We start from the raw sequence: 18,225 nt of genomic DNA, 5'->3' as shown, positions 1-18,225 counted from the left end.
TTCACGTACCTGAGAAGCATCATCGATGAACAAGGAGGATCAGATGCAGATGTAAAGGTGAGGATTGGCAAAGCAAGGACAGCATTCCCACAATTGAAGAACATATGGAACGCAAAACAACTGTCTATCAACCAATATCAAAGTCCCAATCTTCAATACGAATGTCAAGACAGTTGTACTGTATGGAGCTCAAACTTGGAGAACTACTACAGTCATCATCAAGAAGGTACAAGTATTTATAAATAATTGTCTACTCAAGATACTCAACATCCATTGGTCGGATACCATCAGTAACAGCCTACTATGGGAGACAACAAACCAGCTTCCAGTTGAAGAGGAAATTAGCAAAAGACGTTGGAGGTGGATAGGACAAACATTTAGTAAATCATCAAACTGGATCACAAGGCAAGTTTCAAACTGGAATCCTGAAGGGGAGTGGAAAAGCCGAAGGTCAAATAACACATTACGTCGGGAAATAGAATCAGATATGAAAAGGATGAATAACGACTGAGGAGAGCTGGAGAGGATTGCGCAGGACAGGGTTGGATGAAGAATTCTGGTGTGTGACCTATGCTCCTTCACGAGGAGTAAAAGGCGTAAATATGTAAGTTCGAGCGACTCTAAACTAACCTTGAGAGTGCCCATTTAATAACTAGGACAAAATGAGGGTTATAAACAGATGTGAGGAATTAGAATTATGATTCACGGTTGATGTTTAAATTTAAGAATTAAATTTAGGGTTTTCATCATGAACATACATAAGCCTTAATGCCAAAATTCTTATTATCCAAATAGGTGAGTGAATTTCGCATCAAGATTCGAGACCTGTAATCGTTCATAAATTATGGTATCGCTAAAAAATATAGTATTGAATAAAGCCATTAATAATATTAATAACATTCTAACCAACAATCATAGGGAAATTACTGAAATTCTATTGAGAATCTATAACCAATGGAATGTAATTGTATCAAGTTTAAGAAAGTGATTCACAAAAGACTCTACAGAAGATAATCACGAAATATCATGTATAAATTAAGGCTTAACTTCTAAACCCCATAGTGTACTGGCTCAATGATCTTGATGTTAAATATTCCTGTACTAAACTATAGTTCTTTCATTCTATCCTCTATCGGAATATATAGATATACATTGTTGAACTGTATACATTTTATACTTTATACTAACTATGTTTCATATATTTATTATATAAACTATCTATTCAATTATATAATATAGACAATACATAATGAACATTGAATATTAGAAAGTTTCCATATTTGTTTATCTCTATTGTTTATATATATATATATATATATAAATGCTAAATGATCATAAACATTCCTCAATTCTTTTTTTTTTCAATTAAATTATATGATACCATTTAAATATATCCATTTAAGATTATTACATTTAGCATAGTAACACATTTTTTTTCAAAAAAAATATTATTGAACATTGAATATTGAACACGTTCAATGTTCCAGCTTTACGGCTCGATTTTCAAAAACCGAAAAAAGTTTGTTTTTTTTTCAAAAATAAATAGTGAACATTGAAATTAATTCATAGAATTGAAATGAGATTTTTTTTAAAGTAAATGTGTGTTTTAATGAATTAGATTAGAATTAATTTGTAATTCACTTAGAGATAATTAATATGGTGTACATAAATATATGATAAATAGAAAATATAAATAATAAGTTGTTATCAGTTTAGGTGTTGTGGAGATTGTTAAGTTTTTGATTGAAATCATGAGTCAATTGAAGCTAGACCACCATGGAAAACCTGGAAACACTGGATGGCCGTTTTATCCTAGTATGGGACTCTTCAGCAGTGCGCATCCACGATCCCGCACCCCGCGAGATTCGAATCCAGGACCTATCAGTCTTGCACCAAGCGCTTAACCAACTAGATCATTGAGTCGGCATCCAATGGTGTTAATGTCTAATGTTATTATGTAACTCATGATCTCAACTATTAAAATTATTATAATATTCACGAAAACCCTCCTCTGATATGAATCAACATATGCTCACTAGTGACTGACTTCAAGAGGTATATCCTGAAGTTCTAATGAGAAGCAGTGGACTAGTGGAATTCAACCAGGTCTGTTGTGACATAGTAACTCACTGAAGATAATGGTGGATGTGTCACTCAATTTCGTGGATTAGTTGAAGTTAGACATTAATACTGTTGGATGCCGATTGGCTCAGTGCTCTGATGGTTAAGCGTTCACTCACAAGACTGATAAATCATGGGTTGGAATCTCACGAGGCAAGATCATGGATGTGCACTGTTGAGAAGTCCCACAATAAGACGAAACGACCGTCCAGTGCTTCCAGATTTTCCATGGTGGTCTAGATTCAATTTTCTCATGATCTCAACCATTAAAATTACTATAATATCCACAAAAACCCTTCTGATATGTAATATACTACTAAAAAAATGGATAATTATTTTCACTTATTAATATTTATATTTAACATTTAAACGTTATTGTTATATCTGAATGAATAATAAATGAATAGTAACTGCTAGGAATTGTTTATGAACTATCTATAAATATATTATAGTTGATTTTTTTATAGCAAGGTTGTTTTCTATGGGATGAGGTTACTGAGACAATGCTTAAACATTTTCCTTTAGCTGAACTTGGGACTAGGCAGTAACCTTAGAAGAGCTACAAGTGGAGTTAACAAATCTCTTTACTCTCACCGTTTTTATTTCTTCTGCTGATTGACTAAATAGTGAAGACTTTAGCATCTCAGAAAAAGTATGGAATAAAATACACACTTTGGACATAGCTGGACAATTCTCATTTTGCAGATTATTTATCACTACTAATCCATACACAGGAATAAATGCACGTGAAGATGGACAATGCAGCAGCGAACTCTGCAATAGCACTCCTCAACATTCACTGGTGAGATGCAAGATCCTGAAAAACAACACAGATCGCCTCAAACGAATCACACTCCATATAGAAGCTCTATTGGTGGTGGAAACTTTCCCGTATCAGCATAATCAAGGAGAGTCTGGTGCAGGCGTAAAGGCACTGATCGATAAAGTAAGAGTAGCATTCCTACAATTGAAAGACGTATGGAACTCAAAACAATTGTCATCCAACATCAAAGTCGGAATCTTCAATACCTACATCCAGGCAGTTCTGGTATACGGGACTGAAACTTGTAGAACTACTACAACTATCATCAAAACGGTACAAGTATTTATAAACAATTGTCTATTCAATATACTCAATGTCCATTAGCAACAATGTACTGTGGTAGAGAACGAACCAGCTTACATCTGAATAGGAAATTGACAAAAGATACTGGAGGTGGTTAGGACAAACATTCCAGAAATCAACAAACTTCATTATGAAGCAAGCCCCAACTTGGGATTTACATATATTTCTTTAATCATAAGCTTTCATTTGACCTATTGGCTATTATTTTGCGATTTACCATTCTTGACTTATTTCCAAAATGTCAGTTACAGCATCCCATACTCAAAGGAACTTTTGGATTGATCTTGTATAATTAATGCTTCACATTTTATGATGTGACGAGGTCTAGACTAGCTGTATATTAACCACGTATGTCTGAAGTATGCGATTCACATAGCGGAGGTTTATATTGTGTTCTGGACAGAAAGGGCTGGGCTAAGCAAGAAGTTGCTATACAGAGGACCGATAAGAACTCAGAGTTGACTTAAGACAGGTAGTTTTTGTTGATATTGTAGTGAACAGAGCACGGGTGGGGACAATCCAATGTATATGGCACGGAATTAGAGAGTTACTTGGCAAAATAGAAATATCAAATAGTAAATCGTTAATTTGCAAAATATCATTCCATGATATCAAACCGGACTGTTGCTGCTGTAATCATCAATCCATTGTCTCACATTTCATGGTTCATGAGTTTTCTTACATTGCGTTCCCGCTCTTTCTTTGTTGATCTTTCTCCATCTTCTGCTGCCAGACATTACGTTCTTTAACTCGCGTCATATACTACTTATATCAATATAAGTAGCACACACCACAATATTTCATCGCTTTACAACAGGGACAAGGTCAAGGAAGTCGATATTCTGATTAGTTATTTTTGTTACATGATAATTAACGGATCATGGGACATAACAACTGAGCTTTCGACTGTGCCAAAATGGACTCGAATTCTGTGCCATTTTTTGGTTTGGTTGATTGAATAATGTTCTTGAAATTTATAATTAAATCTATTAGAACGAACTGATAGATTAATTGCATTAAACTACATGCGGTGAACTAGGTGGAGATTAATAAATTACATTGAGATCATTAATTAGTCTAAGGTAGACAGTTATTAGAAATCTGAGAGGACCAAACAACCATTTTATTATCCACGATCCCACAAGAGATAGAGCAAAGGAACTCCAGTCTACTTCGCGAATGCTTAACGCCAAGGTCATTGAGCCGGCACATCATGGTTCATAAGTCAAGCCTCAATTCATTGATGGCAGATTATCAAAACAATTGAGGGGGGATATAACTTGATTTATTCTTTGATCATTTTATTAATTCTCATCAAATCATACAAGTCATCAAATGTAATGTGTTTATATATACAAACGAAATACAATTAACTTTATAATCTATAACAGGTTATGTATATAATTTCAAATATAGTAGGAGTAATGATCAACTCTGAGATACATTTACATCTAACTGACGAGTCTCAAATAGGACGAAATACATGTCCTGGATTCCATTGCTAAATATCATCTATCTTTGTTTATAAATATCAAGGTTCAATGCTATTTCTAAATTCTGAACATATTAAATTCTATTTTATTAATATTAGTCTTATTGAGATAGTTAATTCTATAGAAGCGTCCAAGTTACCCGGTTGAGATACGCGCAAAACCGAAGTTTCCAAAACAACGATTTTTCTACAATAGCGGTTCTTTATTGAATAATAAACAAATTTTAGTTACAAACCTCAACTTATGAGGTGTCTGGGGCGTATAAACGCGTCCTTCAAGTGTGAAAATAAAAAGGCTTCCTGTAACAGTAACATAAAGAATAATTATAACATACGACAATACAAAGGACAGCTGATAGCTGTGTCTAAATTTGATAACAGTTTACGAACAACCGAAACCCGAGCCAAGAGCAAATCAATACGGAAACTGTTGCGTTTAAACAAATGCACAAAACTGTGGATAACGGCTACAGTGATTGAGATACAGTAATTATAACGATAAATACAATGATAAGTACAATAAACGTTATAAGTATATGTGAACATTTCAGAATATTACAGTACAACTTGCGTTTCAACATAAGTGTGAAAATTGCTAGGAATACGACTGCTTACTGAATGTAAATAAGTAGTATAAAACAATATACAAAAGAGTGGAAAGGGAATGAGCAGGAACAACGTAAAACAAACTTAACAGAGATGTAGAATTTTTCTTTTTTACACACCTATGTAGACAAGAAATTAGTGAAATAAATTACTTTTCATTGAGATCATGAATCGATGAATGTTAGACCACCATTTAAAACCTATAAGCACTGGATAGCCGTTTCTTCAGCAGCGCGCATCCACGATTCCGCATGCGACATTTGAACTCAGGACCTTTCGTCTTGCGTGCGAATGGTTAATCTCTAGATCACTGAACCGGTATCCAACCTTGTTAATGTCTAACTTCAACCAATCCACGAAAATAAGCGACCATCTTCCATTGTATTGAGGTAAATACGTGTCTCTATCTGACATCGATTATCTTCACTGATCACAGCCTCTCACTAGAACTCCGTGGATTTGCACTGCTGAGGAGTCTTATACTAGGACAAAACGGCCGTTCAGTGCTTCCAGGTTTCCAGCGATGGTCTTACATTAATGGAATCACGATCTCATTCAAAAACGTAACGTTTTACCATTCTTGAATTATGCCGTGTCTATTTGCCTCTGCCTCCCACATTCACAGTCATATTTGGCCAAATTTTGTACAAATGTTATTTTCTATTTTATGGTACGTTGTGATATGTTTGATTGGCATATAAACCCTGTATGTTTGAAATACATGATTCATATTGCAGAGGCTGAGATTGGTGTTCTGGACTTAACTGGCTGGGCTAGACAAGAAGCAGGACCAATAAAGACTATAGACTGTTCGTAGGTGCTTTATGTGTCATTGGTCCGATCGATAATTCACTATTCCCTAATTGGCGGTATCATTACTTTATCCATTAACAGGACAATCAGGCTGCAAGTTATAACAAATAGTTTCACAGTATTTAGGCGCTGAGTTGATGTGAGACATTAAAGAGTAAGAATATATTTGTAAAATCTTAGCAAATGAATTTGAAGTAAATTCAACATTTCACTTGGCAATCTGGTTCGACGTTCTGATGTTTAATTATAATTCCTTGAAAAATCTCGAACTAAATTGCAAAGCGAAATGTTGGATTTACTTTGAATTCATTGGATGAGATTTTCAACGAATGTTCTGAATCATCTCAACAAGTTTATGAGATGAAATTAAAACTGTTATAAAGTTAAAAATTATTTTTACAAGATTGATGATTTATTTTTTCTGAGATGATCATCAATTTTTCTCCGCTTAAAAGTTGAAAAACGCGTTTGTATAACTTCAGAGAATATATACATTCAAATATATTCATATTGTTGTAAACAGTTTTTTTTAAATGTCTTCGCTCAGGTTTCAGGATATTCATGTGAACTCCTTTAGCTGGAGAGATAAAATGGTGTGTGTACATAATTATTTTGTGATTATAAGCATATCTTCAAAGTCACTTGTATGTTTGCTAATCATACATATGATCTGAGGTTCCTGATAGTATATATATATATATATATATATATATATATATATATATATATATATATATATATATATATATATATATATAATCGAAGCCTTCATATTGAGGACTCTTAAAATTCCTTCTTGGAGACATTTATCTCTGGAAAAAGTGTGCAAGCGATTTATTTGGGAATCAGTTAGTACACCGTCTTTATGCGTCTGTTAAGCATTTGGTTCATGGTACTTTTTTATGTTATTCTATTTGTAAGCTATAAATTAATCCACTAACTATTGTGACTTTCTAAACAACTTTGGATAGTGGCTAACAGTGGAATACAAAACGCGCGTTTTGTTCTATTTGGGAATCGGGGTGTATCTACATCTCAGATTTGATAATCAATCTGGGACTCGAACCCAGTGGGATTAGTGACAGACACCATCACTTAGCTACTGAGTCCATCTTTACTTATAATGCTTGTGAATTAAGTCAATATCGAGGCAATACACATAATATGCACATATGCCAATAAGACACTGATCAATTGCAGTCCTAAACATAAATTGGAAATTTCAAGTAAACAATACCAATTGAATTTATTGTGACATTGGTCACTATTGATTAGATTGAAATCAGATAATCAAATATAGGTATGTTACTCAACCATTTATCACAAATCTCCTGATTATGTACATAATGAGATTTATTGGTTACGTTCCATTGTGGTTTTGAATCTTGTGTATAAAATCACGTGAATTCATATTGTGATGTGTACTACTGATGTCAACAGATATAAGTAGTATGTATCATCAATAGAAAGTGAAATGCTCGACAGCAGAAGGTTAATAAGGTCAAATAAAAGAGAACAAGAACAGAGAATGATTGCTGTGAAAATGAAGGAACAGTGAACTTTGAGATGATTGATTAACATTTTGTAAATGAAGTATTTACTGTATAGTTCTCAGATTTTACTAAGATATTCTGTAATTTTGTGTTCAAATGCATTCGACTGTCCCCACTTGTGTATTCGTTTAGTAGAATTTGTCAAAAAATGATTATTAGATACTTTACTGGTTTTTCTAGTGTTATGATCAATGGATTTAAAATGGGTGAGCTTTGCATTGGTAATCACTAATTAACGCATAAAGTAAGAGTATTGGTTAACTCTATACCTTTCATGCAGTAAAATTCATAATACTTTATGCATCATTTTCTGTGCATAATTACGTAATCATACCTATTTCATATAACGCCTCCTGGAGTCCCTCCGGGGGCTACTGCCGGTCCCAAGCCCGGATAAAGGAAAGGGTTGGGCATGAGGTTAGCGACCCCATCCCGTAGAAAACTAACTCGCTAAAAAACGCTAACCTAACCTATTTCATATATATACTTAATGACACTGTCTTCGTTAACATAGTCAATAACGTTATCTACAGTCTGTCATTCTTTCAATTCTTTGAAATCATCCTATCAGTTCTGATTCATTCATTCCTATAACGAAGGTCAACTGTACAATATAGTAATGAATTGACATTTATTCTAATTCAACCACATATATTCAATGATCAATAATATTTGATGGTGAGACTATAATTTATAAATGAACCAATCAGATTTAGTATAACAGGTCTTGAATTTTGGAGCGAAATTCACTCATTCATTCGTTTGAATATCATCTTGGCATTTTAGCTGGTGTCAATTCATGATTAAAAAAACACGACCGTAAATCGAATTCCTAACCCTAATCATCAATTGTAAGTCATAATCCTTATTCTTCAAACCACGGTGAGACTCTAATTTATAGACGAGTCAATCAGAAGCGTTTTAGAGATTTCAAGGTTACGGCGCCAACTTCAGTGCTTAATGATAACGTACGATCGGTTCACAGGGAATTTTGTACAAAACGTGATAATTGAGAGGCTATAACAAATAAAACGGTGGGACTATAATTTGTGGACGAATCAATCAGGTATGAGATAATAGATCTCGGATCTTAACGCAGTTTTCCATGCATTTGGCTAAATAAATTTCTGTCATTGTAGCTGATGTCAGTTCGTGATGAAAACCCCATATATAATTCCTAACTAAGGCAGATTACGACAATTATTGCGAACTGGATAATAAAAGCACCAGTAACACTGGCTGCACCCAGGTACTAAAATATATATAGATGTTTGGGGAGCTTACAGACTCCTACATAGTCTTGGTTATGTGCATCTTGTCGTTGTCCAAAAGTAGCATTTTTTCACTCAACAACCGGAGTGCACACAAACAATATTGAAGCTATGTGGTCGAGGGTGAAAAAGTTTTTAAGACTTTATCATGGCTCCAGAGGCCGACTATTCTTTAGTCGTATGGATGATTTCCTCTACTGCATGCATTACGATTTTAGAACGTCTGAACCTCTTACTAACCTTGACAATTTTTTCAACCATGTAAAAGAAGTGTATCCACTTCATTTCCTTGGTTTTGTATAACATATACTGACTATTTGCTGATTGGCCAATATTTCTCAAGGTTACTTAAGATTCGTTCAAAGGTCGTCCATAAACTAGAGTCTCGCCTAAACTACTTCATAACCATCGTTTAACCCTAGTAATTAAGTAGCTACTCTCAAGATCATTTTGTCATCGTTCATCTATCATTATCATTATCGTCTTCTTTTTTTTTCTTTTATTTTAATAGGCTGATAAATCTTATCAAAATGCTATTGATGGTATACAATCTAATAATGATGAATATAATACAACCATTTATATTGAACCAACTACTGGTCTTATTATAAAAGCTCAAATTAAATTACAAATTAATATTGTGATTAGAAATAATAAAAAAATTAAACAATTATCTAATATTTCAAATGTTTTATTACCTTTAGTATATTTCAATGAATCTGTACATTTAAATGAAACAATCATTCATCAAATAAATATGTTACTTATTCAATTACCAATGATTATTCAAATTGTTTTAATCAGTAGTATCGTATTCAATGTTCTATGGTTATGTTCAATTATATTTAAATTATTTAAACAAAACAGATATAATTTAAATGATCAAAGAATCAATGAAGAAAATCAATGGTTATTAAGTCATCATTGAGAAGGTGTCAAGGAAAAGTTTATATATATATATTTCATGTAAATACTATAACCCGTATGATAAATCAGAATTCATCAATTGTTCTATTCTGTTGTTTTCTTCATGTTTCTAATATTTCTAATCTCATAAGTAATAATCAATAAATCATTTGTTTTCAATGTAATGATATTTTACATGTGTAGCGTGGTGTCGAGTCCCGGTTGACTATGAACACCACTACAAAGAAACACGTGCCATATAAATCAAAAGGCGAATGCGGATTAGAACCAAGTTTATTTCTTTGGCGATCTCGTGGTATCGAATGGATACCGAGATCGTGCCAAGAAAAGGTACATGCGGAATCGGCAGGAGAAAGTACGTGCGAACGGGGTCACGAACAGCGAAACAGTAATGGAGAATAATGGAGGAGCAGTATGACTGTCTTTAGCACAGTTAAACAAAAGCACATTAAAACAAGCACAGGTACAATTGGTTATAATAATAATAATTGCTTTCATTAAACTAATCGCGTTCTCTTGATAAAAGTAGGTAACTACACAAGATTGAATTCATTATGAATTGACTTTAATTGATTTATTATTCGAAACTAGAAAGCAATGAATAGTTGCAACTTGATCGATATGATTTGGTCTACACTAAAAAGAATCTGACATACATGACATTGATCACTACTCAGTGATCTATCGATTTTAAATACAGTTCAGTCTTACAGGAGGACAGTCGTGACCTGGATAGCTTGTAGTGGCATTGGACCATAACCACACAATCCTCAAAGCTGAATGCGAGACAACTCGGAAAATAGATATTCAATATTTAGCGCGGAGAAATACCTAACGATGTAGAAGGCGGGAAGAATGTATTGAATGAATTGGAGTTGATCGGATGGCATGGCTCGGCCATGCAGGCGTGGTCCCTCTGAATGTCACCTTGTATCTTCTATTCATATTAAATATATTGTTCCTTCTCTAGCTCAACCTTGTTCTACATCATGTATTTGTAATTGATGCGATACAGTGAGTTGATGTAGTCGATGGTGTGACTTCCACGTAAGATCTTATAGATTAAGCAGTTATATAATGACAAATCTACAATTTTAGAATTAGTGTTACGGGAGAACTGAAGACTTTTGACGGATTAAAACCTTTTATTGTACATTAATAATTTACTGTGTTTTTTGGATGTAATTGTTTTACTTAACTTTTGAACTTGTTTGTTCATATCATTATTTCGGACATTTTGGTTTGTCTTTGGTTTGGTATTTTGGTGCTCTCTTTGTCTTTGGTTTGATATTTGGGAGTTTTGCTCCAGGAGGTTTGTTTTGTAGGTTTGAAGGTTTTGAAGGTTTGTTTTGTAATTGTTATAATTATTGTTGTTAGAACGACATTTGGTTGACTATTTGTAAATTACGAATAAATTTGGTATCTAAATTGGAACTTGGTTTTGTTGTTAATTTGGGTTCGTAATTTGCAAGTAGATCGATAGTCCGTACTTCAATAACTGGAACGAGCAAAACTTGGACATAACAATTAGGTCTATTATTTGAGCAGTACTAATATCATAGTAGACCATAATTCTACAGGCTCAGTGGTAGCGTCTCTGACTGCGAAGCTGGGTGACATGGGATTGAATCCGTCAGGGAGAATTAGTTCCCTTAAGATTGCAGTTACAATTTGCTGACTAATGCCAAACAGCACAAAACTTGGGTTTAGGTTTTTCTGTTGATTACCTACAACCAACATTTTATCTCAGCATGGTACATGCAATGTTGAATCACCTAGACCAGTGGCCACATTGCAATTTGGTCGATAGTATTAGATCTGTACTATACATGACAGTAGTCACCATCCAATGATCAATCAATTGTAAATAGTTTTTCTATTTCCGACTTAAATCAGCATCAATATCAGGCCATCGACAAGTCTAACGAGCAAATGAACGAAATAAGGGTCGTCTAATGCTCAAGATCTAGATGTAAGGGGAATGATTAGTCTATTATTAAAGCACAAAAAATATTCAGCATATGACAATATGTCTTTTTTCCTTTTGTAAAACTCAGGAAACCTATGTTTGTACTGAATATTCCAATCTCTTCTCACCACATTTATGATAGTTATGAAATATTGTTGCACACTCTTCGCACATTGTGCTGTAAAAAAATGTAATGGGCGAATCAACTGTGGTATTTGTACTAACTGATGATTTCCTCGTACTTGAGTGACCGCTTATTACGAATTCCAAATATAATACGTCCATTAGTGCTCATCTACTTCTGCCGGCCTTAAATCACACTGTTTCAGGAATTCTTAGGTAGCATACTAATTTGAATACTTGTCATTATTATACCGACATACAATCACTTTCGTTAGGTGGTATTTCGAGTCACGAAGAGCGTGATAGAAAGTTTGAATGTGAAAAGCTTTTAGCCACTCAGTGCCCAATGGTGAAATTGTAAGCACTCAACTTTAGATTCCATTTCTGGACTATGGCAGCGGATGACATATGAACTGACTTAGTTGAGAGATAAACAGATTTTAGCTCCTGGAGATCAGTTACAGTGTACAACTTTACACTAAATGGGTATTTATACAGTCTCTTTACTACCCACATCACAGCTACAGCCTGCTTTTGGGTCCGGAAACGTCGTCGTTCATTCTTGCTTAATCTTCTCGAAATAAAAATAAGAGGTTCCCCATTCTGTTTTAGGATAGCACCTAAGCTCAGTGAAGATATATCTGTAGTAAGGATAGATTTTTCGGTCAGTGAAAACAGTCAGAGGAAAGCTTTACCATTCAAATATTGCAGAGTGTCCCTAATATATCCTCATGCCGTTTTCCCCAAACAAGCGCTTTGCTAGAAACCATGCCGAGAAGTGAAGATTATATTTCTATAGAGTTAAGAAGAAACCTGGAGTAAAAGTAAGGGACGCCAACACATGATTTGAGATATTCACAGGTGATGATGATTGGAGCTAGGCGATTCACATCAGGTTTAAAAACCTTAGGATCTACATTCTAGTATATGAAGTTGAAACTGACACTTGGATGGCTTTACGGCCACATTTGTATCACAGAAGCGTCCGAATAACCTGAAAAAACGTTAAATACGCAACTCAATGTTTTCACCATGACCTACGATATGATCGTGATACGGGTCAACACCAAGACCGATGATAATCTGATGTATAACATTCTGGAATATGCTAGGCGAAAAATTGAACCAAAGCAGTAGGAAATTGCATCCGAACGGCTCGAACGGCACATTAATAGTAGTTAATCACTCTAGATTTCATGCACTGTGATTTGCTATACGCACCTGTCAGGTGTATTTTAGGAAAAAATATGTCGTGATTTATGTAGAATATCTCCAGTTTATTCAGTGGTGCAACTCTGTTGCAATAGCCGAGTATTCAGTGACAGACGGTAACCACCGAAAATTCTAGATGTTTTTCCATCCCCCTTTAATGGAATCCTTATGAGAGTAGCTCAAATGAACGACTTAACTGGGATTATTGTCTCTTTTCCAACCAGTTTATCTAGGTCATTCTTCACACCTTATCTTGAACCACGTAGGATTTGTCTACGCTTCGGGAAGATTTACTCCCCCTTTACTTCTATGTGTACTGGGTGAATTAACATACTCCCCCACAGCCTTCGAGTATTTTAAGACTAGACCTTTGATTAAGGTACTGTAGGAAGAGTTAGTTCATAAAGAAATTCGTACATCCAGCAGTCTTAAGTCCTTTAACCCAAGTAAAGATGGGCCATACTCACTAACCAGTAAAAGAAATATTGACACAACCACCCTCCTTTTTTCTGAATGGAATATCAACTGTACCAATAATTGGTAATTGTTGGTCAGTGATGCAAGTATCTCCATTATTTAACAGTTTAAAATTGATATCATCATAAAGAAACAGTAAATTTCTCTTAGAAATAATTAACCCCATGCTACTAGTATCGACAATAAACGAAAGGAAGTTGCCTGTGTTGGTAATTAATTTTTGCATTAAATGTGAAGTACTGCTTCAGGCGGCATTAGGCGACAACGAATCCATCCTTCTCTCAAAACCAGTTGGTCTTGATCCACCATTTTTTGGTGTTTTAGTATTAAACGACTTTAAACTGTTACAAAACTTTCATGTATGTCCAACCTTTCCACATTTACGGTGACGTGCATAACAAAATAGACATGAACTACAAATATGTAGCCTGTCACATGGAAGGCAAGTTTCGCTAGGTTCACAAGGTTCTCAACCTCAGTCAATTTGGAATGTAGGGCTACAATCATCTTAATTTATGAGTGACATGATTAACTTCACTAGTTATGTCTGCTCGAAAAGGTTCCAAGAAACTCATCTTGTAACTAATTGTAATTCTTTAACTGTTCAGTGTGTATTGAATAGTACTGTATCGCGCCTACATGAGCTGTACTAGCTTTCGGACAGACCAGTTAATTTATTCTTCCCAAGTCATTATCCGTGGTTGTATAAATGAAGCGGATTGAAATATTTGAAAGGCTAGTAAATAACAGGGCTTAATTTAATCAGGATCATGCAAGATGAGGCCCAACGTTGGTTGAGATTTGTGGACAAGAAACTGCTGTAGTGTTGGAAAATTCCCCAGAATCACTAATGTGACGGACTTTCAATAATGACGTTGCTCGTGTTGGTTTTACCAAGTTTACCTAACTGAAGTTATAGCTAGATGTTCATATTGAGTCGCTGTACAATTCGTTTAGCGCACTTCCTCCATAAACTTAATACTGAGTCTGTCAGTTTGACATTCGTCTCCGTTTGTGTTCAGTATTTATGAAACGATATTTTCAGGGAATAGTTTGCCAATGCAACATTAACATGCAGACAAATATACTACTTTCCCCAAATGTTATCGTTTCCTTCCCGACTAGTTCTCTGAAAGGTTAATGCACTTCATTTGAGCACACATTTTAAGTGAAATTAACACCAGCATGGGTCGATATTCCCATACCAAACAATCTTTATATTCGTATTATCAGTGAAATAACACTGAAGCTTAGAAATATCTTCTGTCCGTTCGAACATTCTTTCAGAAAGCGTTTATTTATTCGTCAGGGATAATAAGGAAGTGGAATCGCATAGATACCAGCATACGGTTGGTCAAGTTAAGAAGTCACTGAATGCTGCAACTTGGATTTAATATCATATGATATAAAGTGATAGAATCACAGTTCAATTCTAGTGATCGGAGACCAGTAATAAAATAACATAATCGAGATTGATTAGTTTTATTATCTGGTCAATGGACGATGCCTGAAATATCTCTGCTGCACTGTTCACGGGTTACAACACATCAAGTAGGCGTATGATAACACATTTGCTACATGCTTAAAAGTACACGATGACCTTAGGGTGATAGTGAGAAACCAAAGAAACACGTAAGTTAATTGAAAAACCACCATCAAAAAATAAAACGTTACATAAGTAACGAGATTCTGGCACACTGAGATACCGAATATCACTGCGACAGTAAAACTACAGATACAAAATAAATAGAACGAGGCACATCATCCACTATTTCTCACAAAAACAATGCAAATGATAACCTCTGTTCAGCTTTGTTTGGTGGCTAGTTATAAAGTTCAAATTATGACTGGGAGTCCACTTTATCTTCAGTCGCAAAACACAGTGTAAGTCGTCTTACATGGTATTGTGAGAAAGACACGTGGTATAGCTCCAGACCAATTAAAAACTTTTTTACTGACGCATAGAAGTTTTAAGATACACGTAAGACCCTTCAGCAGATACTTTCCCTACTACAACACTGTCTGTTATAATCCGGAGACTGGATGACCTTCACAATACCCGCCTGCATTGCTTCTAAGCTTTACGGATGTTCCCATCATTATGTAGAAGGGGATTCTTGACTACCAAGGTGTTACAATTTAGAAGTACATACAGATGTGATCATTATAAACTCAAAACTCGTATAAAGCCTTTAAAATGTATTTCATCACTCAGGCTTACTGTTGGCACTGGACTTTTCATTGCTCTGCATTCAAAGATATCTCCTGAATCCCGGATTCAAGTTGTGCAATGTGAAGTTGATAGTTATCATACAGATCAGATCACGACTACAGAAAGCGGAGGAATACCTCGGTACATTGGAGCACTGATGCTTCCTGATTGTGTGTATTTATTCGGTGCCATTCTGGTATATCAGTTTGAAATTCCAGCCTATTGTAATTAGGGTGCATTTGTAGCTGCAGTTATGAATGTTTACATACCACTTTACCTTGGGGATTTCGTTAGTTCACTGTCAAGATGCGTCATGACTCACGAAGGGTTCGTTTCTGCTGTGTATGTCCCTACACTTAGATTGTGCTCTTCATATATACTACAGGTAGTTCATTTTTTGTGTTATGTACTTTTTACCCAAGTGTATTAAGGGTTCATCTCCTGTAGTATTTGAACGCTGTTATCACTTTATTCTTCAAGAGTGAATGATCGAAACAAAACACTATGATTAAACCGCAGTAGATCACAAGAAATTAAACACCAAAAAAGTTACAAGTTTTAACTGTTGAGGTTGTTTGCTTGTTTTGTTTGGCAAAACAAGGTATTGAAGTATAACCCACAACGATAATTAACAATCTGAAAGGAAGTCACAAGTTTGATTGATACATATGGTCTCCAAAATTATTATTTACAAACTATGTTATGAATTTGAGGCAGTCTGACATAATTATTCTAATCCCACAAAATCTGGAATTGTGACAAGACAAAAGCAAGAACTCGCATTTGAAGTGCGCACTATGAAACTGTTGTGCTCTTATAACTTTTAAATAGCACGAAATATTTAATTGTTTAGTGAATGTATTAGCTACTCTAAAAGTATGTATTTTTCAGCTTAAAGTGTTCAATGTTAATGTTCTGACAGCTGTCTAGTGCCTGATACATGATATGTCCAACCTTAGTTCCTATGACTATATGCTTTGATTTGTCGTCACACAGTGAATATATCAGCTTGTCATGTAGCAGTAGTCCTATGGAAACGGCGCTTAAATAGTCCACAAATTGTCCCTTACTTTAGGTGTATCAACAAGCATGGCTCATTTTCTCTCCAGTTTTCGACGGTGCGTTTTGAATGACGAGAAATATTCTAGGAATGTTGAAACTTTTTTCACTGAATTGTGTCACCATCCTCAAGCTCTGTAGGTATCAACTGTGAATTTGAAGTTTGTGCACAAAGTTGTGTGTACGGTTATTTATTTACCGGATATAAGCTTAAACTCGAGTTACTTTGTGTAAAGGAAAGTGACACTATCCAGTGGAGTGTAGGTCAGATGTGGTCTGGTTGAAAGTTAGGTTCTTTAACTGTCGTTGGATCTTTGAAAACATGTCATGACAAAATACGTTAATTCATACGTTATAACCCATCTATATGAGTCAATGGTTGATTATTTCTACATGATAATTCAGTAAAGAACATTTATTGACTTCGATAATTGAGTAAGGTACGTAACTACAATTCAACGGATAGTATTCAAGTTACTTATAAGATATTCTATTGAATTTAAAGAGTCGAAATTATTTGATTTTGTTGGGTCTGCTGAATAATGACGAAGTGAAGTTTGAATTCAACTCTATGGGAATTTCATTGAGAAATTCTTGAAGTTGAAAAAAAGATTTATGATAAAGTTCAACTATAGCAAAGAATGCAAGTGATTACTAAATATATATGAAACAATTGTTACTATTTGTTTACCAATAAAAAACCGTAAGAAAGGATGCAAAGTTTATACTGTTTTTACATAGTTTACTGAATTCTTCCGAAATAGTCACCCTCAAATGCCCTGGTACGATTGAGGGTGGAGAGAGTCAGCTCTCCTCGAAATGCTCTCCTATAGCTACGCGTATACAACCACCACCAGGGAAGTCCTACTCACTGCCTTCTTCGTAACGGGGGTGTTGTTTACGAAATTGACAGCAATGTTCGGTGCTTTAACCACGGGTTGATGGGTACGAAGAGTCCACCTAGGAAAGTTGGAAAACCCTGATTCCATACCATTGATGTATATGGGTTCTAGGATCCTGATGGAATAAATGTCGTATGGACGTATTGTTGGTCACCGGCTATCAAGGGACTGCACCTCCTTACGTTGCTCTAATATCTTGTGGATTAGACCTGTAGGTGGAGGGTTTGAGGAGTGGCCTCCTAAGAAAACCACTTGCTTCGGTTCGGTCATCCGGACATTATTCTAGTCCTTACACAAATCGGATGATAAAGTGTGGTGCATATATATTTGATGCCTCCTTGTACCAGTGTTTATGTATTTAA

At 35.0% G+C, this 18,225-nt stretch overlaps 1 protein-coding gene across 1 annotated transcript in view; it reads left to right on the top strand.

Annotated features, from left to right (window-relative positions):
* ABCB8 (ATP-binding cassette, sub-B (MDR TAP), member 8) overlaps positions 1-18,225 on the top strand; it is a gene marked incomplete at both ends in the record, with an annotated part of 51,105 nt that overhangs the window by 4,707 nt on the left and 28,173 nt on the right. The window contains 3 exons of the mRNA XM_051219403.1: positions 9,494-9,891; positions 15,906-16,098; positions 16,135-16,287. Coding sequence (XP_051067119.1) covers positions 9,494-9,891; positions 15,906-16,098; positions 16,135-16,287 — 744 coding nt within the window. The remainder of the gene's footprint in view (positions 1-9,493; positions 9,892-15,905; positions 16,099-16,134; positions 16,288-18,225) is intronic.

The sequence above is a fragment of the Schistosoma haematobium genome, chromosome 4 (genome assembly GCF_000699445.3).
Source record: "Schistosoma haematobium chromosome 4, whole genome shotgun sequence".
NCBI lineage: Eukaryota > Metazoa > Platyhelminthes > Trematoda > Strigeidida > Schistosomatidae > Schistosoma > Schistosoma haematobium.
Note: the sequence above shows the minus strand (reverse complement) of the source record. Positions and strands in the feature narration are given on the sequence as shown.